This window comes from Pseudonaja textilis, chromosome 14 (genome assembly GCF_049901715.1).
Source record: "Pseudonaja textilis isolate UNSWEBS1 chromosome 14, rPseTex1.2, whole genome shotgun sequence".
NCBI lineage: Eukaryota > Metazoa > Chordata > Lepidosauria > Squamata > Elapidae > Pseudonaja > Pseudonaja textilis.
In genome coordinates, this window is record NC_142003.1 from 3,459,546 (window position 1) to 3,483,943 (window position 24,398).

The 24,398-nt window shown below is 46.9% G+C and overlaps 1 protein-coding gene across 1 annotated transcript; it reads left to right on the plus strand.

Annotated features, from left to right (window-relative positions):
* Nucleotides 1–6,935: 6,935 nt before the first annotated feature.
* WIPI2 (WD repeat domain, phosphoinositide interacting 2) lies at nt 6,936–24,398 on the plus strand. The gene is made up of 12 exons (XM_087941994.1): nt 6,936–7,281; nt 14,423–14,505; nt 17,326–17,495; nt 17,729–17,825; nt 18,610–18,707; nt 18,828–18,920; nt 19,082–19,152; nt 19,909–20,016; nt 20,366–20,530; nt 22,177–22,284; nt 22,677–22,810; nt 23,428–24,398. The coding sequence occupies exons 1-12, from the start codon at nt 7,208–7,210 to the stop codon at nt 23,538–23,540; spliced, it is 1,314 nt and encodes a 437-aa protein (XP_087798120.1). The 5' UTR covers nt 6,936–7,207; the 3' UTR covers nt 23,541–24,398.

The following is a 24,398-nucleotide window of genomic DNA, read 5'->3' on the forward strand; positions in this document are numbered from 1 at the left end:
CCTCTTCCTCCTAGGGCATGCAGGGAGGAACGGAGAACGGAGCAACATAGCTTACGGGAGAGAAAAGGGCCCTGATTCCTTTCATTAATTGCAGCTGAGGGAACAGGATATAAATGGGGAATTTGCACACAGCACCTTACTGGAAGCAAAGCGTGCATTATCTTTGTTGAGGTTTATCTGGGTTGTGGCATCTTCCCAACTGTGGTTGCTGCGTTATCTTTTGGAAGTCTGCAAATTATTATCCTCTCCTATCCTGTTAATTACTTCAGCGTGGTTTGTGTTGGTTTTGTTATCTCTAATTTATCTTGACTTTAGGTTCAAACTGCATTTCTTTCCTTTTTGGGGAAGAGTTTTTTTTCTCCAGCCGAGGATAACCGGGACATTGGGGGCCAAGTTGGAGGAATTAAAGGGAATTTACCTATTTTTTGTGACTTTGTTGCTTTTGTGCCATGCCCGTTTGGGTCATCACACACCCAGATTCTCAAATCCATAGGATTATCACCGGATCTCGGGAGGTTTTTAACACCTCCTCCTCGCCAGTCTTCCCTCTCCCACAACTGGACGGGTTCTGGGGTGCCCTTGCTTGGCCTTTCAAGTTGCGAAAGGAGATGGGCTCAAAGCTGAGAGGGAGGGGGAGGGAGGGAGGGGGAGGGATTGGAAGCAAGCACCGTTCCCATCCATTCAACAAAAGCAGGTCAGTGGTCACTTGGCAAAGCCACACCGAGGACTGTTTTCCTAAGGCAGGAAGAAGCAGCCCCAGCCGACAGACAGCAGACCAGTTGCTGTTATGGAGATCTAGTTTAATTATCCTTCCTTCTTTCCTTTCTTCTTCCCTTCCTCCATCCTGACCACCTCACTTCCTCCTTCCTTCCCTCCCTCTTTCTTTCTTCTTCCCTTCCTCCATCCCATCGACCTCCCTCCCTCTTCTCCTTCCTTCTTTCCTCCCTCCCTCCCTATCTTTCTTCCTCCCTTCCTCCATCCCCTCTCCACCTTCCTCTCTCCTCCCTCCTCTCTTCTTTCCTTTCTTCTTCCCTCCCTCCATCCTGTCCACCTTCCTCCCTCCCTCCCTCCTTCCTTCCCTCTTTCTTCTTTCCTTTCTTCTTCCCTTTCTTCCCTCCCATCCACCTCTCTCCCTTTTTCTTCCTTCTTTCCTCCCTCCCTATCTTTCTTCCTCCCTCCCTCCATCCCTTCTCCACCTTCCTCTCTCCCTCCCTCCCACTCTCCTTTCCTTTCTTCTTCCCTTCCTCCATCTCCCTCCCGCCTTCCTTTCCTTCTGAATAACTGAATTGGAAGGGACCTTCAAGGTCATCCAGTCCAACCCCCTGTTCAAGCACAAGACCCTATACTATTCTGGACAAATTGCTGTCTGATCTCTTTTTTAAAAACTCCAGTGTTGCCTAATCTCTCTCCCTCCCTCCCTCTTTATCCTCTCTCTCTCTTATCCCTCCCCACTCTCTATCCTTCCTTCCTTCCTTCCTTCCTCCCTTTCTTTCATTCTTTCTCTCTCGTATCCCTCCTGCCCCTCTATCCTTCTGTCCTTCCTTCCTTCCCTCTCTCCCTCCCTCTGTATTTCTCTCTCTTATCCCTCCCCCTCCCTATCCTTCTTTCCTTCCTTCCTTCCCCCCTTCCTTCCTTCCTTCCTTCCTTCCCTTTTTCTTTCTTTCTTTCTTTTTCTCTCTCTCTCTCTCTGTCTTATCCCTCCTGCCTCTCTATCCTTCCTTCCTTCCTCACTCACTTATTCCTTCAGAAGAGGAAGGGAACAATTCCTTGTCTGTTTAATGGGATTCATTATAGCATCCTTTTAAAATCGGAACTCAAAGAGAAAGATTGAACTGGAAATCCCTTTATGATGGCTCGAGAGAATGGGAAATGATTGAGAGAGGGGGTACCAAATCGAAGAAAAAGATCCAATGGAATGACATTCAAAATAGTGGAGAATCTCTCTAGCCCAGAGTTGGTCTCTGAGCTGGCTTGTTTGCTCGAATATGCTTCATTACCCAAGGAGATAATATCATCAATCCTCATCATGTTACCTTGTTGGGTAACGAAATGTCTGAGAGTAAACAACCCAGCTCAGAAATGACATTGTGGGATTAGAGCTGCGTTTATCTGAAGGAGCCTTGCCTTTAAATCCTACCAGGGGTTGGCTTGGGACAATCTTATTTTGTTCTCTGACTGCATAGCCTATCTCTGGGTTGTAAAGATTATAGGGAGGGAAAAAGAGAAAAGAAAACTAGTGACTTTGAGTTTTGGAGAATATCCTTTTGCTAACTACCTTGTTTTATATCAGCGAAACAATGGCATGGGGTGACATTTCCCAACCTTGTGAAATCCGTTCTCTTTGTAACTCAAAGGATAATTGATGTGTGAGAGATGGATATCAGCTTTTTAGGATAAATCAGGAATTTTGTAACAGATTAAAGGCACCAATAAAGGAGAATACCTGTAGCTCAGGGCTGAAATGAGGGGTCCTTCTTGCTCTCTGACCTTGGTGGCTTTCTTGCAGACATTTTATGACCCTGTCTATCATCTATCTTATCTATATCTTATCTACTTTATATCTACCTATCTATCTATCTATCTCTCTCTCTCTCTATCTATCTATCTCTATACATATACGTGTGTGTGTGTGTGTGTGCATATAGATGATATATTAGATAGATGGATAGATAGATAGAGATAGAGATAGAGATAGATAGATAGATAGATAGATAGATAGATAGATAGATAGATAGATATAAGATATAGATAAGATAGATGATAGATAGAGGTAGATAAGGTAGACAAGATATAGCTATGATGAGAGATAGAGATAGATATATAAAGTAGATAAGATATAGATATGATGATGATGATGATGATGATGAAGATAGATAGATAGATAGATAGATAGATAGATAGATAGATAGATAGATATAAGGTAGATAAGATACAGGTATGATGATAGAGATATAGATATATAAGGTAGATAAGATATAGATATGATGATAGATAGGTAGGTAGATAGACAGACAGACAGATAGATAGATAGATAGATAGATAGATAGATAGATAGATAGATAGATAGATAGATAGATAGATAGATAGGATATAGACAAATATAGGTAGATACGGTAGATAAGATATAGATAAGATAGATGATAGATAGATAGAGACAGAGACAGAGATAGGTAGAAGTTGGGCAGAGCAGAACTGTGTGAGAAAATTTAGGAGAAACTTTAGGTTTGTATTCAGAAGCAAGAATCAGCTTTGGGCAACAATCTCCAACTGAGTGCCTGGGAATTGGGTGAAAATATCCACCGATCTTGCAAAAACTGGACATGCCTGGAACCTGGAGAACGCCAAAAGCTGTTCCCTTCTGGATGAGGGCACCGTGTTCACCGGGGACAAGGAAGACCTGGAATAAGCAGCCTCCATTGTAAGGGCAGAAGAAGGAGCTGAATGAAAAATACATTACTATTTTTAAAACTGGGACACGGTTGCTGGGGCAACCAGCATCTCCTGAAGCAGGTGGTAGGATGATGGCAGAATGTGCAAAGGTGACGGCAGGGGGAATGGTGGGAGGGGGTCAGAGGTCATTTCCAGGCGGATAAGCGTAATCCCCTGGTGGTTCCTTGGGAGAAATAATCTCATCTCCCAAGGTTCAATAAACTTAGCGGCCATCTTTTTGGGGGAGTGGGGAGGAACTTCCTTCAGCCTCAAGGCCAATGTGTCATGTCCCTGGTGGAGACTGACTCTGACAGAGAGGAGGAACAGCCGACAGGGAGTGGAAATGTGGCTCTGGAGGTTGTGGAGGAGGCTGGGGAAGGGCAGAGGCCGGCTGGGCAGACAGAGGAGGACCCAGGCCCATCCCCTCTGCATCCTAGGGCAAGCAGAGAGGAGAGAATAAGGGAGAGACATGGTCTATGGGGGAGGAGAGGGCCTTGATCCCCTTCAATGGTCTGCAGCTGTGACAACTGAATAAGAGGATGGACCTGTGTAAGGGCGAAAGCTGGAAACAAAGCGTGGAAATATCTCTAGTTTATTGTTCCTCTCTGAGTTTGGCGTCCTTCCCAGTGTCTGTTCTGTTATCTGTGGACGTCCTCCAGCCTTATCTTGCCTGTGTTGTTTTTTACTCTTTATCATTTAAATGGCATTTCCTCCTTCTTGTAACTGTTTGTGTGGGAGTTTTTGGTCTCCAGTCAAGGATATTTGGAGCTTGAAGCAAACTGAAGGAATAAAAGGGGATTCGCCTGCTTTTTTGTGACTGTGTTTATTTTGTATCCCACCCGGGGTCATCACACAATGAGTCAACTCAAGGAGTAAAGCTATTTATCTTATAAAAATTTATAAGCCACCCATCTCAGTATCAAATGCGATTCTGATGCTACCTCACCTGGCAAAGGGAGGTAGAATATAAATATGATTTTTTAAAAAATCCATGAATTAACTATTTATCATGACCAGAATGCAGATTTGCAAACATTAAAAACTACATTGGGGGGAGGGTTATCTTTTTTCCTCTTGTTTGTTTTTACAGCTCCATCTTGATCAGAGAACAAAATAATTGCAATTAACTTAGGAAAAGCAGATAAATTATGCCAGATGGGGGTTTATTAACACCTGGAGCTGCAAATGCCGAAGGAATACACCCTTGTCGTTCCTTATTACTAAGATTTGATTGCTGTTTGCGGGGAAAAATCATAAACCAAATTTCTTCGGTGTTCTTAAAAATTGTTCTCGAGGAGAGAACAATTTTAAAGCCAAATTCTTCAAGAAATGCACAATATATGTTGCAAAAATCCTGGAAGCTTGCCTTCTTATATTCTCAGTGTAACTCCATATACTGTACAAATGCTGGAACCTGCCTGCTATCCTATTTATTTCTGAAATTTACAGTGTGTCTTACACATACGTCTCCGCACTGCCATCATTTGACACAACTCTGAGCAGCTTACAAAAGGCAACCATAAAAACGTAGTAAAGCTATAGAATAAAGGCCTGGCAAATTCAGGCATCGGTTGTTAAAGGAATTCGGTGGAAGCACAACTTTTGGCAAAATCGTTTGTTTTTCTCTGCGTTGGTGAGGACAAAACAGGTGATTAGGTTAAGTTAAACAGATTTAAACAGAAAATCCCCCCAAAACAAAACTCGGCCTCAGATTCAAACTGTGATGCAATCTAGGATTTTGAATCCTGAATTGTTGCAAGCATCAAATGTTTAGCTGCATCCAACCGGGTGAAGAACCAGTTGGTGAATGCAAGACCTCTGCTATTGGTTCTCTCCTAGACTTAGAGAGATACACTTTCTCTATCAAAATATTATGATGAACTTCACCTCTAGTTCTAAACTATTTTATTTGATTATTACCTCTGCCCTCTGGTGCCCATTACCAGAACTGCAGTCTCCAAGGACCTCTGTCTGTAGGAGCATATTTGAGGTTGGTCAACTCATTGGTAGAGTAACCATGAGGCCCTTAGAAAAGATATTCAAATGCTGCATCAACAGAGGGATAGAATCAAGATCACGTGAAATGTTGATACCGCTTTATAAGCCCTTGGTAAGGCCACACCTGGAATATTTGCATCCAGTTTTGGTTGCCACAATGTAAAAAAAAGATGTTTAGCAGAGTGATGGCATTGGGGACAAACTGTCCTTGTGTCTGGTTGTCCTGGTGTGCAGTGCTCTATAGCGTCGTTTTGAGGGAAGGAGTTGAAGCAGTTTATGTCCAGGATGTGAGGGGTCTGTAGATATTTTCACAGCCCTCTTTTTGACTCATGCAATATATTGGTCCTCGATGGAAGGCAGGTTGGTAGCCATTGTTTTTTCTGCAGTCCCAATTACTCTCTGGAGTCTGTGTCTGTCCTGCTGGGTTGCAGATCCTTCGCCTGTGAGATAGAGGTGACTTTTCAGCACCCCAAATGGATGCTATTTAGAAATGAAGCTATACAAAGCCTTTCTCTGCATCCAGGGAATCAAACTGACCGACAAAGCAGAACCAGAGACAGGGAAATTAATAAGCCCTTGGTGTTTCTGTACACATACAAAATGCACGCGCACACCCACCCACCACAAATCTCTTTGATTCAATTTTCTGGCTGTTTCCCTTCCCTTCTCTTCCACTACCATCTGTTGTCCTTCACGCAAACTGATCTTGGCATCCTGGGAAGAGGCTCAGGGTAAGCAAATCTCTCCGGCTTTATCGGCTAATGGGAGACAGCACTAATTGGAGCCAAAAGGAGGCCTTCTGACTCACCCTCTGGTCTGGCCCTTTTGCTAATCTAAACTAATGAGAAAATGAGCTTAGAAATGGCCTCAGGGGACAACATGATTTCCTAACACCCTTGATATTGTCTGAAGGGAGGGGGAAAAAATTGCAGGCAAGAAGCTTTATTGCAGAAACAAAATGTTCCACTGTAGTTGGGTGTAATTTCGAATTTGCTTTCTATGAAACTGCGAGAGCAAAATGAGTATTATTATACAGGCTGGATCGGCACTTTTCCCCTCCCCTAGTTCTGTATTGGGTTTTTTTTTTTTTTTGCAAAAGCATTAATGGTTCACTTGATTCATTGGCTTAATCCGGCGTTTCATTGCACCCCTTTCCTTAAGCTAGCAAATAAATCAGATCTTTGCTCTTTTAAACCAATTAGTCCCTTCTAAATCATTTAAACAAATACAGCCAAAAACTTTGCCTTTTTTATTTCATTTGGTGGGCTCTGCTTCTAAATCGTTTCGCCATTTTTAAACCAAGCATTCCTAACAGGCATCCGTGGTCGAATTATTTCTCCGCCTTCGGTATCTTTTTCCACCTTTTTTTCCCCTCTGCAAATACTAACCCGCACGCCGAAAGGAGAACTGCGCCTGCGCGTGCAAAAGCCCAGCTCGGCGTCTCTCTCTCGAGAGAGAGCCACCGCGCAGGCGCCCCGCGGTCCGTTTTTCCCCCACCCCCACCCCGCGGGGACATCCGTCTGCCTCCAAGACGCCTGCGCGAGGGCGAAGAGGCCGCTGGGAAAGGAGGGGCGGGATGGCGCACGCGCGCAAAGGCCTCGGCCGCTAGCCGAGCGTAAACAAGGCGCCGCTGAGGAAAAGGGAGATGAGGAGGAGACGGCCGGAGAAGAAGAAGATGATGATGATGATGATGATGATGAGCCGGGCCGGGCGCCTTCGAGGCTGAGCCTCGCCGTCCTTGCTTGCGCTCCCCACCCACCGGGCGAAGGACGAGGCCGCCATGAACTTAGCCAGCCAGAGCGGCGAGGCCGGCTCCGGCCAACTGCTCTTCGCCAACTTCAACCAGGACAACACGTAAGGGAGAGGGGAGGGGGCGTGGCCAGAGAGGAGCGCGCACGCGCGTGCCCGACACGGCGGGGTGGTGGGGGAGCAGGAGGCAAAGTTCGAAAGCGAGGGGGAGGAGGGGGCGTGGCCGGAGGAGGGGGCGTGGCCAGAGGTGCCCCCGCTACCCCCCCCGCTCCCCTCCCCCCTTCCCAGCTGGTTGTGGAGTATGGGCCTCGGGGTGGGTGGGGTAGGTGGAAAGGCTACCTACCCTAAGCCATGCCCCCTCTGGGATTTCCACCCTAGGAAAGGGGTGGGGTGGGGGAGGTGGGAAGAGGGGGTACCCAGAGGCCATCCAGCCCTTCACCCCTGGGCTGGGGAGCCCCATTGAGCCTTCCTGGAAGAAGAGGGCAGCCCAACCTTCTTCTTAGAGGCCTCTAGTAGGGCAGGACCCCCACACACACACCCTCAATCTCCGGGGAGGTGGAGGTGGTCCCAAGTAGGGGTTCCATAAAGGCCAGATAACCAAGATATGGGGGGGGGGGGGGTTGTCTCATCGGGATAGGTAGACAGACAGGGTAGACAAGACAGACAGACAAATTGATCATAGATAGGGGATGGATGGTTGATAGGCAGGCAGACTAGACAGGATAGACAAGGCAGATAGATTGATAGATTAGACAGACAGGATAGGTTGGATAGATAGACAGACAGACAGACAGATAAGATATAAATAGATGATAGATAGAGATAGCCAGAGATAGAGATAGAGGCAGGCAAAAGTTTGGCCTTGTGAGAAAATTTAGGAGAAACTTTAGGTTTGTATTCAGAAGCCAGAATCGGCTTTGGGAATGGAAGGTTAACCAAGATATGTGGGGGGGAGACTTGTCTGGCCTAATACTGGCCTAATACCCCCACCTTAAGTGGGACCTACTTAAAAAGGTAAATTGGGGTGCAGGGTTGGCGATTCCAGAGAAAAAACCACTTTAAAAGTGAATCAGAGCGCAGGATTCATGACTCGTGGGAAAACGTGCACTTTCCCATTGAGAAAAATCCCTTCAAACCTCTCGTGCTTTGCAACCCCTGCCCTGAGAAAAATCTATATTGTTGTATGTACATTGAGAGCTTACGCACCGGGAACAAACTCCTTGTGTATCTAATCGCACTTGGCCAATAAAGAATTCGATTCTGTTCCAAATTGGATTTTTTATTCCTTGGTTCTTGTTTCCTTCGCTGATGTAGTAACTTGGGGCGGTAGAGTGTTACTATTTTCTCCTGGTTTTATTTTTGTTTTTGTTTTTTAACTCTAGCATATGGTGTACGTGGCTCAGAGTTGCACGAACAGATAAATTACGAGTAAAATGTTTAAATTCATATCCGTTGCGTTGATGATGACACAAATCTAGCCATCTCATCCTCTCCCTTCTCCTCCTTCCTTCCATCTTTCCCAACATCATCCGAAGAGTCCTCTCTTCTCATTTGTTGGCCAGAAGAAGTTGAATTCAGCTTCATGATCTGCCCTTCCAAAGGACAGCCAGGGTTGATTTAGGAGAATGTGAAAACCAAGCAAAGTTTTTCTTTTTCTCACCGTGGTACATGTATACATCAGAACTAGACTGTTGTTTCTATGTGTTACATATGTGTGGGTGTATGCATAATTTTGTGTTTATTTTGTCCTGTTTCTGTGGTGGATATTGGTGATCCTTTGAGAGCTGTATGCAACAAAATTCGATTTTAATGTATGCTGATTAGTGTACGTTTAAAGTGACAATAAAGTTATTCTTAACTTCTAAGCAGTTTGAGGTTAGATTTGTTGCTGATTCAGCTCTGGACAGGCCTGCTCAGTGGTAGTCCCTATTTTAAGGAATCTTCCTTTCCTGGAACTATGGATGGCGCCTGTTGGCTGAGGAATTCTGGGGGTTGAAGTCCACTCATCGTGAAGCCGCCAGCTGGTTGGGAAACACCGTGCTCAGCAGTGGCTCAGGCATTCTGGGAATTGAAGTCCACCCATCTTACCAGTTGCCAAGATTATGAAATACTGCTTTAGGGAAGCACACTGACAGCTCACCCTGTCAGATCTTTCTGTCTTTGCAATGATAAAAAAAGCACCTTGCAGCTTCTTGAGTCCAGCTAAAAAGGCTCAGGTAATAAACGAAAATGAAAACCAAACCAAACCACAATTCTTGACTTATTTAAATGTCTTTGGAGATTCTCAATCATTCAGGTCATGGGCATCCCATAGATGTTTTTCAGCTGGACTTTATTGGTTTTCTCCTTGAAAACATTTCGCTTCTCATCCAAGAAGCTTCTTCAGTTGTGAACAGAGAGTAGAATACATAAGAGTAGAATAGAAATTGAATAGAGAAAAGAATAGAAAAGAGAAGAGAAGAGAAATAATAAAGTAGAAATAATAGAAGAATAGAGTAGGATAGAAATAGAATAGAGAAAAGAATAAAGAGAAAAGAGAATAGAAATAGAATAGAAATAATAAAAGAATATAGAATAGAAATTGAATAGAATAGAGAAGAGTAGAAATAATAGAAGAATAGAGTAGAATAGAAATTGAATAGAGAGAAGAGAAAAATAATAAAATAGGAATAGAGTAGAGTAGAATAGAATAGAATAGAATAGAATGATGGCGAACCTTTTTGTCGTCGTGTGCCGAAAGTGTGCACATCTGCCTGCACCCATAATGCAATGCATGTGTGACACCACCACCCCGTGCTTCCCCCTATGCATGCGCACGCATCTCCCGCGTGCGCCCTGCCTCCTGCGCATGCAGGGCAGGTACCTGAAAATCAGCTGGCTGGCGGGAGGCGCGCCGACATGCGCAGTGGGACTGAGCTCGCGTGCTGGCAGAGATAGCTCTGCGTGGCACTTCCGGCACACGTGCCATAGGTTCCCCATCATGGGAATAGAACCACAAAAGCGAGGATTTGCATTAGCTCCTCGCCAACCTTCAGTGGCATTTGGTTGAGCCATATTGTTGGGCGGACCACAGTTCATGCCCAATGCCAAAGTCCTGAGCACCTTTTCACACCTAATTCTGTGTGGGAGTCACCCATTTCACTTTGAAGTAGTGTGCAAACCCAGTCTCTATCCAACCGTGGCCTCTCTTGAAGTCTTTGCTTCACAGGCTTGTTGACAACAATCGCCAATGAATCCATCTATACTATTGCAAAACATTTCTCATCGGAAGCTCATTTCAGGCCTCCTACGAAATTGCTTGCTTGCTAGAGGGCAGGTTGTTGCGTTGGCTCTGTGTGGGCACACCTGGCTTATACCGACTTGGTATTCCAGCTTTAGGTGTTGCAGCCAGATAAGGAAGATGTCCAGCTTAGCTTGTGTCGCGTTGGCTGCTTGGGTATTAAAACTATCAGATTGGCGAGTGACCTTCCCTACTTTGGGAGTAGGGAAGTTGTTTGGTCCCTAAATGAACTGTTGTAAGTCGAGGACTACCTGTACGTGCTATTTAGAAGGCTGTGTTTTTTTAAAAAATTGGCACGCGGAGCTTGACTTGAAAACTTTTGAGAGCCTTGAAAACTTGTCTTGAAAACTTTCAAGAGCCGTTTTAGCAGAAGTTTTTGGAAGGGACAGAAAAGAGGTCACTTTGATAGGGCGAGTGAACCTCTTGATGGTGCATTTGGACATGCGTGGGGATGGGGACGGGGTGGGCACGGGGTGGAAAGGACGGGCAGCTTTGGGCTCTCTCTGCCGGACCCGCCGGCCAGGGAAGCAGCGCTGCCGTCGCCTCGCCTCCCTGTCCACGGATGGGCAGGCGCTATCACTGCCTCGAGCGGCTTCTCCCAGTGGCCCCTTTGGGTTCAGGCTGGAGGGACTTGGGAAGGAAGCCAAGCTCGGGTCAGCCCGGCTCTTTCGCTTGGCAGGCAGGCGCGCACCTGCGGCTCACATTCCCGGCTCTGGCGCGGTCCTGGCGGGATGAGCGGAGAGCCCGGCGGGGAGGCGCTCGCTGCCTTGGGGAGAGCTCCGCCGCCAGGCAGGAGGGCCCACCTGTCAGCTGCGCTGGGTGCCCCAGGCGAAGCTCTTCCGCTCTGCCTGGTGCCAGGCAGGGATGGCAGCTGAGCGCGTCTCCCGGGGTGGGCTGATCCTGCACTACGGCCCCAGGAGATTTGCCTCCCTACGTGGGGTTGGGCTGCCCTCTCGGGCAGGGGCGGCTTTCTTGTACCGGTAGTAGGGTGTCGTTTTTAAAAGAATTGGCTTTGGCTTCGAAGGCGAAGGGAAGGCGGTGACAGGAGCGCCTGAAGCCGAGTGTCTCCGCTGGCTCCGGTTGCAGGGAAGAGCCCTGGCTGGCCACGGGTGGCTGCGCCAAATGCCGTGGCGTTGCTCTAAACGCCTCACCAGCACGGGGAGAAGGAAAAGCAACGGTGGTGGAAGGTCTCCCGATACGAAGTGCCCCGCCAACGCCGTGGTCAACATCCAAGCCGTTGCCGCCCACCCGCCCTAGGATGCAAGGGGGGGGAATTAAGTCACCCCCGAAAAGATGGCCTAGCCATTTTTTCGGGGGTCAAAAAAAAAAAAAAGGCCCAGCCTTATTTTGTGAGAAACACAGTAGTTGGGTTATAAAATGTCTGCAAACTCAGAGAGCACCAAGGGGAAGGAAGGAAGGAAAGGAAGGAAGGAAGGAAGGAAGGAAGGATCATTAATGATATTAGCTAGTTGGGTTATAAATGCCTTCAAGCTCAGAGAGCACCAAAGCCTCCCCAGTTCAACCCAAAACCAGTGAGCCTACCAGTAAATGATCTTCAGAGGCAGACCCACCAATATCAGGGCTAATAACCGTTGATTTCCAGGATTTCCATCAATTCGCTCAACCCTTGGTTGGATGGAGCCAGCGAGACTGGTGGCTAGCTAGCATCCCATTTCACAAGAACAAATTCCAAACATTGGTTGTAACACCTGTTGGTCAATTTCCCACTCACTTCTCTGACTGCTTATATTATGACATCCGTTTGATCGTCTTATCAAAACAAGAGTCTGACCAAAAACTCTTGGCTATGTTTCATGCGCTCCAACGTACCCCAAAAGGCAGCCTTGACTGTGGTCAAATTGTATGTTCCCCCTCTTAGAGGGCCAATAAAACAATATACCACTCTGCTGAATATTTCTTACTGCCAGATGAACAGGATTATCGTTAATCCATTTTGTTCTCCCAACACCTAGTCTTTTTTTCTTTCCTCCCCTAAATCATTAGCCAGAGAGAACACACTGTGAGTTCTGCTTGCTTTTTAGAGTCTGTTAAAATTGATAGTGACTTATAAATAATGGGTAGTATAAACTCTATAAATAATCTCGAAACCACTAAATTAAAAATACTGACTTTCCCTTTGGGGCACATTATAGAGAACCATTTTTGTTTTCTGCCCAAGTTGTACTTTCGAAAAGAAAATGAATTGCCGTGCGATCCGTGCCTGGGCTGAGATACAAATGAGTTTTTATAATCAATAGCTATTTCTCTCTTGAGGATATAACCAACCTTTGCAATAAAACGAGGTATTTTCTCTCTCACCTTTTCCGGCCTTCTCAAAGAGAAGAATTTTGCTTGGTGACAGGACTGAACACAAAATATTACTTAACTCGTCGCAAACAAATTATACAGCGATCAACCCAATAGAAATACAATACAGTATGGCTGAACCTGGAACCTTGCCCATCAGACTTGTAAACAGCGACGGTTGTAAAACGAATTGCTCCTGGCCCTATTTTTATGACCTTGTCTTTGCAGTGGACATTAACTAAATCTCCACAGTCATTAAGTGAACTAATTATTCACTAGGGTTGCAGATTTGCCGAAAAACCCAATAAGGGCTAGTTTTCGGTAAAGCGTGGTCACGCGACCACAGGATCCTGCATATGGCTTATATGTGGAGTCACGTCATGGGGTTTGGTGCCATGACTGCAAGTGGGGTAGGGCTGACTGTCGTAATTTCAAATCCAGGTCGTAAGTAGCTCTAAGGTGGGTTTGTAAGAATTTCAGGTGGCCATGGCGAGAATGGCCTAGGCACAATATTGGAAGAATGAAAATACATCCCCAGACAGAGAAGATATTCCTATTTACAATTGGTTAAATGGAAATAAAATGGGAAATATAAAATCGTTATAAAAAATTTTGGGGAATAAATATAAGATTTATTATGTAATAGGGAAAGAGTGCCACGTGGAACCCAATTGGGGAAAAAAGAAATATATGTAAATAAGAGATCATTATTGTTAATAAAGGATGTAGCAACTAAAAATGGTTGTATTGATACTAGTTTTTTTTTTTAATTGTTATATATTGGATTCAAGGGAGTAAAATGGGAAGAATATATAAAATTAAAATAGGTGGCAAGATTCAATTGACAATGAAAGGGGATGAATATTGGATAATATATTTTAGGATATTTTCTTTTTCTCTGAAAATGATGAATGAAATAACAGGAAGGGATAAAACATATTAAAAGAAAAATGGAATAGGTAGTGATATGATATGAAACTGGATAAGAAAGCTGAAAATGTAATTATGATTATGTATGTTACAACCTGGAATCACATTGTTCACTTAAAGAGATGTTTAAGGAATAAAAATTTAAAATGTATTGCAAAAACAAAGAGAGATAAAAAGAAAAATACTGGCTTGTGCAGAACTGGATAGACTAACTCTAGAACTGAAAAATAAGGGGAATCAGAATATTAGGATACTTGGAATAAGTTTTGTCAATGGTTGCAGAAGAGAGGGGAAAGTCAGAACAAATAGTTAGGACAAATAGACCTAGAGTGTGAATATTGTACTAACAATATGAATGTTAATGGTTTGGTAATATCTTTGTATGCGTGGCAGAATGATGCCAGAATGGTTGCGCTGTGTTTCATCTTTATAGTTGTAAACAATAAAAATATATTGTTTTAAAAAAGAATTTCAAACAGTCGGTAAACAAGTCATAAGTCCTGCAATTCTGTCTTGAGTTGTCCCCGCTTTCAACCGTCTCAATTTATTGCTCTGTAGCCGGTTTTGGTGGAGTACGCAAGAAACGTAAGGCTGATAATTAGATTTTACAGATGGACGGCATGTGAAGAGTTGGGAGTTGACCATGCTTGCTTGTTCATACGTGGGTTCTTGGGTCATCATGATCACGTAAAATCAGGATCTTTGTTTGACCTCTTGTTTCTTTTTCAGGTCCTTGGCCGTTGGCAGCGTGTTGGGCTACAAATTTTTCTCTCTCTCTTCGGTGGATAAACTGGAGCAGATCTACGAGTGCAGTAAGTGGGGGTTTTGGGGGGAGGTTCTTTTTTCTCACTTTTCCTAAATTACGGCCGCAGGTCGAGGCAGGATTTCTTAGCCACCTCAGCGTGAGAATGTATGGACTTCAGTTCCTAGTTTTAAGTCGCTTTTTTCAGTCCTGCTGTAACTTTGAGCAGTCACTAAACGAATGGTTGTACATCAAGGACTACCTCTATAGTGGGACCGTTCCGATTTTCAATATGAGGAAGTTTTCTGTGGAACTGAAGCAGCTTCATGAGGCCTTGGCTCATGTACTACTCACGAATAAAGGCGAATGTACGTCTCCTAGAATAATAATGTTGCAGGACCCGATTTGGGTCGGTCACTGGGACCAAAGGTTTAGTCTTTTGGACTGTGCAGGAACCCATCCTCAGGAAATCTCTCTCTTTCTCTCTCCAGAATGGGTGCATTGGGTTATTCTGTGTGTGGTACTTGTATGGTACCTGTTGTGTGTGCCTTTTTTAGTGTTTGATTGGCATGTTGACGGCTGGCTATGAAGCCGTTGGCTGTTGACATTCAGTTTTACAGCTTCTAAGATTGTTGGACGAGCAGGCACAAAACCAGCCAGGGAAGCGATTGAATCCTGGGAAATGGGCCCCTCGTCAGTCAACAGAAATACCGATTTACCCCGCAGCTTATCAGGAGGCAAGGACTTGGCAGCCCAAGGAAACAACAGCCAACCGCTCAATAACCAGCCATCAACACCCCAATCTGTTGTTGGCTGTCGCTTGCTTTTGCATCCCTGGCTGTTTTTGTGCCTGCTCGTCCAACAGTCTTAGTTAGCTGCAGAATTGAACATATGTCAACAGCCAACGACTTAATAGCCAGCCATCAATGCCCCCATCAACAACTCAAAAGCCACACATTGAGCAACCCAAAGCGCACACTCTGCTAGAGAGAAGTTCCCTTAGGATGGGCTCCGGCGCGAGTTCGAAAGACTGAATCTCTGATCCCAGATTAGATCCTATGTCAGTGCTCCAACACGCACCCCCATTCAAATCACAAGTCTCTAGCCGCATCTCAGAGTAAAAAAAGATTGATTTATTAGGAGTTGACCTGTCGGTGTTTCCTGGTTGCAGCCGACACTAAAATACATCATTTCCCCCTTGATCCTGGTCTTCCCCATCCCCACCCCCCTGGATTCTCCAATGGGACACTTCCATAGCCAAGAGTCATCAATCATGCTCTCCAGTAATATTCTTGCGCGCCAACAGCTTTGGGCTGCCAAGGCGATTATCTGAGGCATTTAAGGAATGCGCTGCTTTCCCCCACTCGCTTTTCTGCTGGCAGCTAAAAAGACCAAAGGGGTATTTTTTTTTAGTTGACATCCCATGTGTACAATTCGCGTGAAGCGCCCACTTCATCTCGGGCTTCCTTGAATTTCTCGGACTATCTCAGAGAGCAGAGTGACATCTGTCAGCTGGGATGAACTCATGAATCAGAACCTCTTAACGATACTCACTTCCTGGCCTTTTTCCTAGTTGGCCAACACCGACTGCAATGCCATTTGATACGTTAAGATTTATATTAATAGCTCCGTCCCAGGAAGCCTCACTAGCAGCCTGAAATGTGTTTAGCGGCACCAATTTTGACCGGCTTTTTTATTTACAGCTCTCAAAGCTCCAGCAAGTGGAGGGATTTTGCCCCCTCTTGTTCTTTCGCCTTCACCCACTTAACAGCTTCTCGCTAAAAGATGGCAGGCTATTTATAGGCAGCTGTGCTTGGAAATGGCAACCTATTGATCCACAAGAGAGAGAGAGAGAGAGAGAGAGAGAGAGACGGTCTCTGGCTGGCAGTAGTTTAATTGACTGCCTCCATGTTCTGGTTCAGCTGGAAGTGGTCTGCCTCTTAGACCCGTGTCCCTCTGCCCTTGTTTTCAAATGATCTGCGAACTGCTGAAGCTCTTGTGTCCGCTTGTAACTTCCAAAGGGTGGGTTGTGGGGCCACAGCGATTGAATCAACGAGCTTCAGATGGGGTAACTTTGAAAGAATGTGTCCCAGATCACGAAAAGTGTGGGATAGAAACTTAGCAAAGCTGCTTCAGTGCTGACGCAGTCCCGTGATCGTTATTTCCAGCATTCCCGGTACAGTTTGCTACGAGGAAAGTCAATGGGAAAGCCGGCAGGAAGTCGGAAGTTATTCCCCTTACTTTTCTGCCTGCCTCATCCTATTTCTCTGCTTAGCGAGGAAGTACCCCTGAATATTTTGCAGGAATTAGGTAGGGCTAGTCTAGGGAAAAGAAGGACTAGGGGTGACGCAGTCTTTCCATATTCCAGGGGCTCCCCCAAAGAAGAGAGGGGGTCAGCCTGTTCTCCAGAGCACCAGAAGCCAGGAGGAGAAGCAATGAAGGAAAACGAACCAAGGAGAGAGAAGCAACCTAGAACTAAGGAGAAATTCCCTGACAGTTAGAACAATCAATCAGTGGAACAACTTGTCTCCAGAAGTTATGAATGCTCTAGCACTGGATGTTTTTAAGAAGAAATTGGACAACCATTTGTCTGAAGTGGTATAGGGTCTCCTGTTAAAAGCAGGGGGGGTGGACTAGAAGACCTCCAAGCCTCCCTTCCAACTCTTGTCATTCTGTTAAGAAATGAGAGCCCCACAGACAGGAAGTCTAGACGCCCGACGTTCTAGCCAGGCCCCCACCTAGAGACCTCCTAGATAGGTTTCTTTGGGGTGGGGGGGGGTTGTGCCCCACGAGCTCTTTCCTCTCCTGCATCTGCAGCTAACCCAGTTCTTGGTTCTTCTGTCTCTGTTCCGTGCCGCCACCCCGTTCCCTTTCCACGCTCGCCTTCCAGATGACACCGAAGACGTGTGCATCGTGGAACGGCTCTTTTCCAGCAGCCTGGTAGCCATCGTGAGCCTCCGGGCGCCTCGCAAGCTGAAAGTCTGCCACTTCAAGAAAGGGACGGAGATCTGCAACTACAGCTACTCCAACACGATCCTGGCCGTCAAGCTGAACAGGCAGGTGAGTGGAGGGACCCGCTCAGGTGAGCTGCTGCTGGCATGGCGGTGAGAACGCAGTATTGCAGGCTAACTCTGCCAACTACCAGCCGTTTGATCCTTAACAAATTCCTCACTTAGCAACATACATTTTGGGCACGGTTGTGGTCGTAATACAAGGACTACCTGTATCGTGCTACTGCTATCTGCTTCTCTCTCTCTCTCTCTCTCTCTCCTTTTTTTATTTCCCCCTCCCAGAGATTGATTGTCTGCCTAGAAGAGTCTCTGTACATACATAACATTCGGGATATGAAGGTGTTGCACACCATCAGGGAGACGCCCCCGAATCCTGCGGGTAAAGATGCTCCTACCTCTCCTTTGATCCCCCCCTCTGACGCTGATACCTTTCCGCTCCTCGTTTTACATCCAAAAGAGCTTGTTGGGCTGTTGGGTGGGCTTGTTCATCTGGGAGATGTTAGCATTAGGCAGGAACGACCAGGACCACGTGGGAAGTTGCAGTTAAACTGGTTTATTCCTACTAACTCCCACGCACAGATATCTACTCAACTAGTTAATTTATTACGAGCATCCTTCAGTCTCCAGAGACTATGGTATCGTGCTATGAAACGGCAGCTGCCACTTCCCGTCTTGTTTCAATGCCGTATGCAAAGCTCTCCAGAGCACCAAGGCCTGGGTAATTTAATATTGGGGGTGCGGGGGTGTAAACTATTACCCAAACAGCAGATTCCCCCCCCCCATGTCACTGAAGTAGACTCTAATGGAACGGCAGAGCCGCGACAATTAGTTCTAGCTGCACCGCGGGAGTTACCAGAATGTGATTGTACACAGTCACGAACTGCTTCTGGGACTCCGGCTCTGGATTTGGCAGGGCAGAAACTTCAGTCACCTAGTTACTATCTTGGAAAACATGTATGGAATGCGCTTTCGGTTTTGCAAGCTGCCGCAATGCTCCCCCTCTCTTTCTGTTGGCAACTCTAAAAAGACCAGAGAAATATTTTATGAGTTGACACAAAGTCCGTGAAGGGTGCGTAATATTACCATCGTAATGAATCTTGATTCTTTGAACACGGTTTCGAAAGGGAGCGCGCGTCCGATCGTGCCGTTTCCTGTTTTTCTAGGATTGTGTTCCCTGTCCATAAACAACGATAACTGTTACCTGGCCTATCCGGGGAGCGCGACCATTGGCGAAGTCCAAGTCTTCGACACCATCAACCTGGTAAGATCCCGCCGGGCTCTTGACCCCGGGAATTGGGGATTGTTTGCGGGGGGGGGGGGGAGGGCAGGAACCTCCACCCTGCACTCAGGCCTCGCGTTCCGTTCTCGGGCTTCTCCGCAGAGGGCTACCAACATGATCCCCGCTCACGATAGTCCGCTGGCCGCCCTGGCATTTGACGCGAGCGGTACGAAGCTAGCCACCGCCTCGGAAAAGGTGAGGCTCCCGTCCCCTCTCTGGGAAGAAGGGGAGGGAGGGAGGGGGGAGGAACTTGAGTTGGATCCCGAGGGGTTCTCGAGCGAACCGGACAGGCAGAGGAAGGGAGGAGTCACGTCGAGGAGACGGGCTTCTTTGGACGGCTTCCCTTTTTCCCGCAGGGCACGGTGATCCGGGTGTTTTCCATTCCAGAGGGGCAGAAGCTCTTCGAATTCCGAAGGGGCATGAAAAGGTGATTGTGGGATTGCAGCCTCAGGTTCAAGGCTGCGTGGACTGTTCCCTTCCCAAGGGTTTCAGCAAACAAAAGCGGTCCCTTCCTTCCCTCCATCCCTTCATCCCTCCGTTCTCCTCCCTCCTCCTGTTCTCTTCTTCTCTCCCTCCCTCCTCTCCTCCCTCCTTTCCCCTTGCTCTTCTATTCCTTCCTTCTTTCCTTCCCTCTTTCCTTTCACCTCTCCTATTCTCTCCCTCCCTTCCTTCCTTCCTCTCTCCCTTCCCTTCATCCCTCCTTTCTTCTCCCTCTCCTGTTCTCTTCTTCTCTCCCTTCGTCCCCTCCCTCCTTTCCCCTTGCCCTTCTATTCTTTCCTTCCCTCTTTCCTTTCACCTCTCCTCCTATTCTCTCCCTCCCTTCATCCCTCCTTTCTTCTCTTCTTCTCTCCCTCCCTCCTTTCCCCTTGCCCTCCTATTCCTTCCTTCTTTCCTTCCCTCTTTCCTTTCACCTCCTATTCTCTCCCTCCCTTCCTTCCTTCCTTCCTTCCTCTCTCCCTTCCCTTCATCCCTCCTTTCTCTTCCCTCTCCTGTTCTCTTCTTCTCTCCTTTCGTCCCCTCCTCCCTCCTTTCCCCTTGCTCTCCTATTCCTTCCCTTCTTCCTCTTTTCACCTCTCCTCCTATTCTCTCCTTCCCTCCCTCCTTTCGCCTCTCCTCCTCTTCTCTCCCTCCCTTCCCTCTTTACCGGGGTTGCCCCACCGTCTCTTTGCCTCCGTCCCCCCAGGTGCGTCAGCATCTCTTCCCTGGCCTTCAGCATGGACGGCATGTTCCTGTCGGCTTCCAGTAACACGGAGACGGTGCACATTTTCAAACTGGAGACTGTGAAAGAGAAGTGAGTGTGGGGAGGGCAGGGCGACCCCCCCCACCCCCCTCGGCTTAAACCCGGGGCGACCGAAGGGAAGGGGGTGACTGGCCTCATCAACCGGGCCCCTTACAGCAGGGAGAAAAGTTGGGGAGGGGGATAGAGGGGCGTGGGGTTGTGTCCCGTGCTAACTCTGCCTGCGATTTGGGGGGATTGTGGTTTTTCTGCAGCGACACAAAAAAATAGTTAAGTCCAAAAAAAACAACAACACTTCTTTGCAAAGAAGAGCCAGCCCCAACCTGTTGGAAGGGCAGCCACGTTTTTAAAGGGGCAGTTTTGAAGACCCTCTCCCCTCCCTCCCTCCCTCCCTCCCTCCCAGACCTCAGGAGGAACCGACAACCTGGACGGGGTACTTTGTGGAGACCATTCGGACGTTCCCAAACTACCTGCCCGCCCAGGTGACCGAAATGTTCAACCAAGGCCGAGCCTTTGCAACGGTCCGGCTCCCCTTCTGTGGGCACAGAAACATCTGCGCCTTGGCCACGTGAGTAGCGGCACGGCAGGAGGTGGAGGCTGAGGGAGCCCCTGGGGGGAATCCCAGGTTTGCCCCTGGGCAGCGTTGGTCATAGTCCTGCAAGCTTGGAGACCCCGACTCCTCCGGCTCCTCCTCTCCACAAACCTCAAACCCCTCCCCTTCCTTCTTGCACGGCTAATATCACATAGTCGGCTCATGAAATGTCTTCAGGAAAACCACCAAGCTCAGAGAGCACCATGGATCCCATAGTCGTTCTCCTCCTCCTCCTCCTCCTCCTCCTCCTCCTCCTCCTCCTCCTCCTCCTCCTCCTCCTCCTCCTCCTCCTCCTCCTCTTCTTCTTCTTCTTCTTCTTCTTCTTCTTCTTCTTCTTCTTCTTCTTCTTCTTCTTCTTCTCTGCAAACCCCCCTCCCTTCTAGTACTGATGATGTTACCTAGTTGAGTCATGAAATGTCTTCAAGAAAACAACCAAGCTCAGAGAGCACCATGGATCCCATAGTTGTTCTCCTCCTCCTCCTCCTCCTCCCTTCTAGTACCGATGATGTTACCTAGTGGAGTCATGAAAGGTCTTCAAGAAAACAACCAAGCTCAGAGAGCGCCACGGATTCCATAGTCCTCCTCTTCCTCCTCCTCCTCCTCCTGCTGCCCTGCAGATCCCCTCCACACCCAGATGCAAAAGAACGTGGAGGCCACTTTCATGCCTCTGAAAGGTGTATCACTCCCGTTCAGCATCCAGCTCATTTGCTTCCCTGAACCGTCTGTACTTCCTTCGGTTGTGAACAGCAGAGTTGGCCCCATAGAAGGAACAATCTGGGATGAAGGGTTGTTTTCTGCTTCAAGACCTGTGAATAGGTAGACCTTCCCTTGAAAGCTGGTGAATTGTGGGGAGACTTTGGCGCTCTCTGATCTTGCCGGTTTCCTTGCAAGATGTTGCATGACCAACGCCAGCTGATGAATCTTGGTTTTTTTACCCCCAAAAAAGTTTGATTAAGTAAATTATTAAACACAACGGACGTGGTATGATCGTCCTTACAATCCTGTTTGTCATACGTATTATGGCATAGAATACATGTTTTATATACATTCGTACATTTATACAATATTTTCTATTCCTAATCATCCGTTCTTCCAGCCCTACTTACTTCTAATTCTGGATCCTTCCTTTTTCCCCACCATTGATAGAATTTATCCCATACTTTATAATATTCCGTCCATCTTTAGTGCAGGTCCATTTCTTTTTTATTACTTCACTTTCATCGGGAATTTCTTTCTCTTTCCACTTTTGAGCAAAGGCTAACCTTGCTGCCACGATCAGGTGTATTATTAAATAAATCACCTCTTTATTATATTTTTCTGTTACGATTCCGAGTAAGAAAAATTCCGGTTTATATTCCACTTTATGCCTCAAGCCACCTCTGAATTCTATGCCAAAACTCCTGGTTTTTTTCTACATTTCTACCATATGATCCGTATTCCTGGGTACATTTCCTATCAGTTGGGTGGTATATTTTGATACATTTGGGCCAGTTTTGCTAGAGGAAGATGCCACCTATAAAACATTTTATATAGGTTTTCCTTATACAATGTGGCCCATGTTATTTTTTTTTCTTTCTTTCCCATAAAGTTTGCCAGCTGATAAATCTTTTGATTCCTTCTAGAATTCAGAAAATTCCCCGACTGTTGGTAGCAGCTGCCGATGGGTATCTCTACATGTACAATTTGGACCCTCAGGAAGGGGGTGAATGCACACTGATGAAACAGCACAAGTGAGTCCTTTGCACAAAATTCTTATGCAGGTTGGTGTCATGCAATAGCACTTAGACTTATATTCCACTTCATGGTGCTTTTACAGCCTTCTCTAAGCAGTTTACAGAGTCAGCCTCTTGCCCCCCCCAACAATCTGGGTCCTCATTTTACCCACCTAGGAAAGACAGAAGGCCGAGTCAACCTTGAGCCTGGTGAGATTTGAACTGCCAAATTGCAGGCAGCTGGCAGTCAGCAGATGTAGCCTGCAGTACTGCACTCTCACCACTGTGCCACCCGTGGCTCACAAAGCTGGTTTCCTGCCAGTATTGTTGGGATTCCCTGCTGAACGTCCAGCTGTGCTGTGGAGGCCACCAGGGCACGCCAGGTGAGGCATCCTTGTCTCTTTCCCCAGGTTGGATGGCAGCATGGAGCCAGCTAATGAAATTCTAGAATCTGCCTCTCATGACAGACCATTGGTAGCACAGACCTACAGTGCCGCTGTGACCAGAGGTGCTGCTTATATGCCTTCTTCGCCCACAAGACATGGTAAGAGCTACGCAAAAACCTTCCGCTGTAGATTAAGAGGTTTGCAGGGATCCCCGACAGAGGGAAGGCCATCCGTACCACTTAATAGACCCCTTGGCTGAAGGGCCCGCCTTTTGGGGGTCACCTTGTCCGTCAACAGTAGCAGGGAAGCATCGATCGCATCACCGTTGCCATGGCAACACAATAGACAACAGGACTCCGGGGGTCCTCTTTTTACCGCTTGTCCATTTCTAGGTTGACGGTCATGGTTGGTGACTGAAGAGATAACATGTCCAGCCCCAACTCTGAGACACATCATTCACTGTCATTCACCTTGACCCTGGTTTTCCCCCTGGGTGTATCCTAATTCATATTCTCCCATGGGACACATCCATAGCCCAGAGTCATCAATCATGCTCTCCAGTTAGATTTTTTTACTCAGCAGAAACTTCAGTCACCTAGTTACTAGCTTTGAAAACATTTACGGAATGCAACTTTCAATTCCCAAGCTCCTGCACTTGCTTCCCCTCCTCCCTTTCCGTTGGCCGCTCTAAAAAGACCACAGAAACATTTCATGAGTTGACAAGAACGTTTTCCTTCTGAACGGGCGTGTCCCCTTTTTCCCGTCTCCCTTTCAGTCTACAACGAAGATCTGGGGGCGGTCGGCGGCGTCTGCCTGGAGGACGACATCGGCGCCCTGCGGCTCGACGACGACAGCGAACATCCTCCCATGATCCTTCGGACTGACTGAACTTCAACCTGTGAATTGCATTCCCCCCAAGCTGAGAAACGGCGGCCTGAGGCTTCCGGAGGACTCGTGTCGAGACGCCGCTACGGAGTCCGGCCTGAGCCAAGAGTGCGAACCTCGAAGGAAGACAAGGCTTCCCTCGGAGATCGTTTCAAAGCAACACACACACACACGCACGCACCCCATCCTAGCTTGTAGTGCCGGTTCCATGCCACCCGAGGTGGAAACGCACACCTAGATTTCACTTCAAATTGGCTTCCCGCTTCCTTTTCTTTTCTTTTTTTAAGCCGTCAGGAAATCGCCCCGTATATTTTTTTTTCGTTGTTGCCAAAAAAAAAAAAAACAACAACCCCCAAAACCCTGCTATTTATTCAGCACCTTTGAGCTTTTGCATGCCTCCTTGTGCCAAGTGAAAATGGGCAGGCTTGATTTCATTTTACGAACCGTTTTTGTTTTAATTTTAATTTCTAAAAGAAAAACAAAGTTTTGCGAACTTCACACTGGGCATTGGCGAGGGGGGAAAGGAAGAGCAGCAAGGATGAACTCGAGATGCTTTCGCTTCTACTTCTTCTTCTGCCTGGACAAGAAAATAATTCTTTAAAAAAAGAAAAAGAAAAAAGAAAATCCAAGTGGCTTTTTTCACGCACGGCTTAAGCAGGCGTGCCTGGAGAATTTGTGACACTACTTTTACTAAAGATCAAGTGTTTCCCTTCCCCTCTAAATCTCCCGCCCCCTTTCCTCTCGTTTCACGATCCATTTCCTCCACCTCTTTTCTCTGGTTTTGTATCTTTTTTTTTTTTTTTTGGCTTTCTCCCTGGCTCCTCAAGACCATTTTGGTAATTAAAACTCTTCCTGATTCTG

Bases quoted from the DNA above. Each gene is read 5' to 3' on its own strand.
- WIPI2 (XM_087941994.1), top strand. From the start codon at position 7,208: ATGAACTTAGCCAGCCAGAGCGGCGAGGCCGGCTCCGGCCAACTGCTC. The intron at 14,506-17,325 runs GTAAGTGGGGGT...CTCGCCTTCCAG, and splicing joins GGAGCAGATCTACGAGTGCA to ATGACACCGAAGACGTGTGC. The intron at 20,531-22,176 runs GTGAGTAGCGGC...GATTCCTTCTAG, and splicing joins AACATCTGCGCCTTGGCCAC to AATTCAGAAAATTCCCCGAC.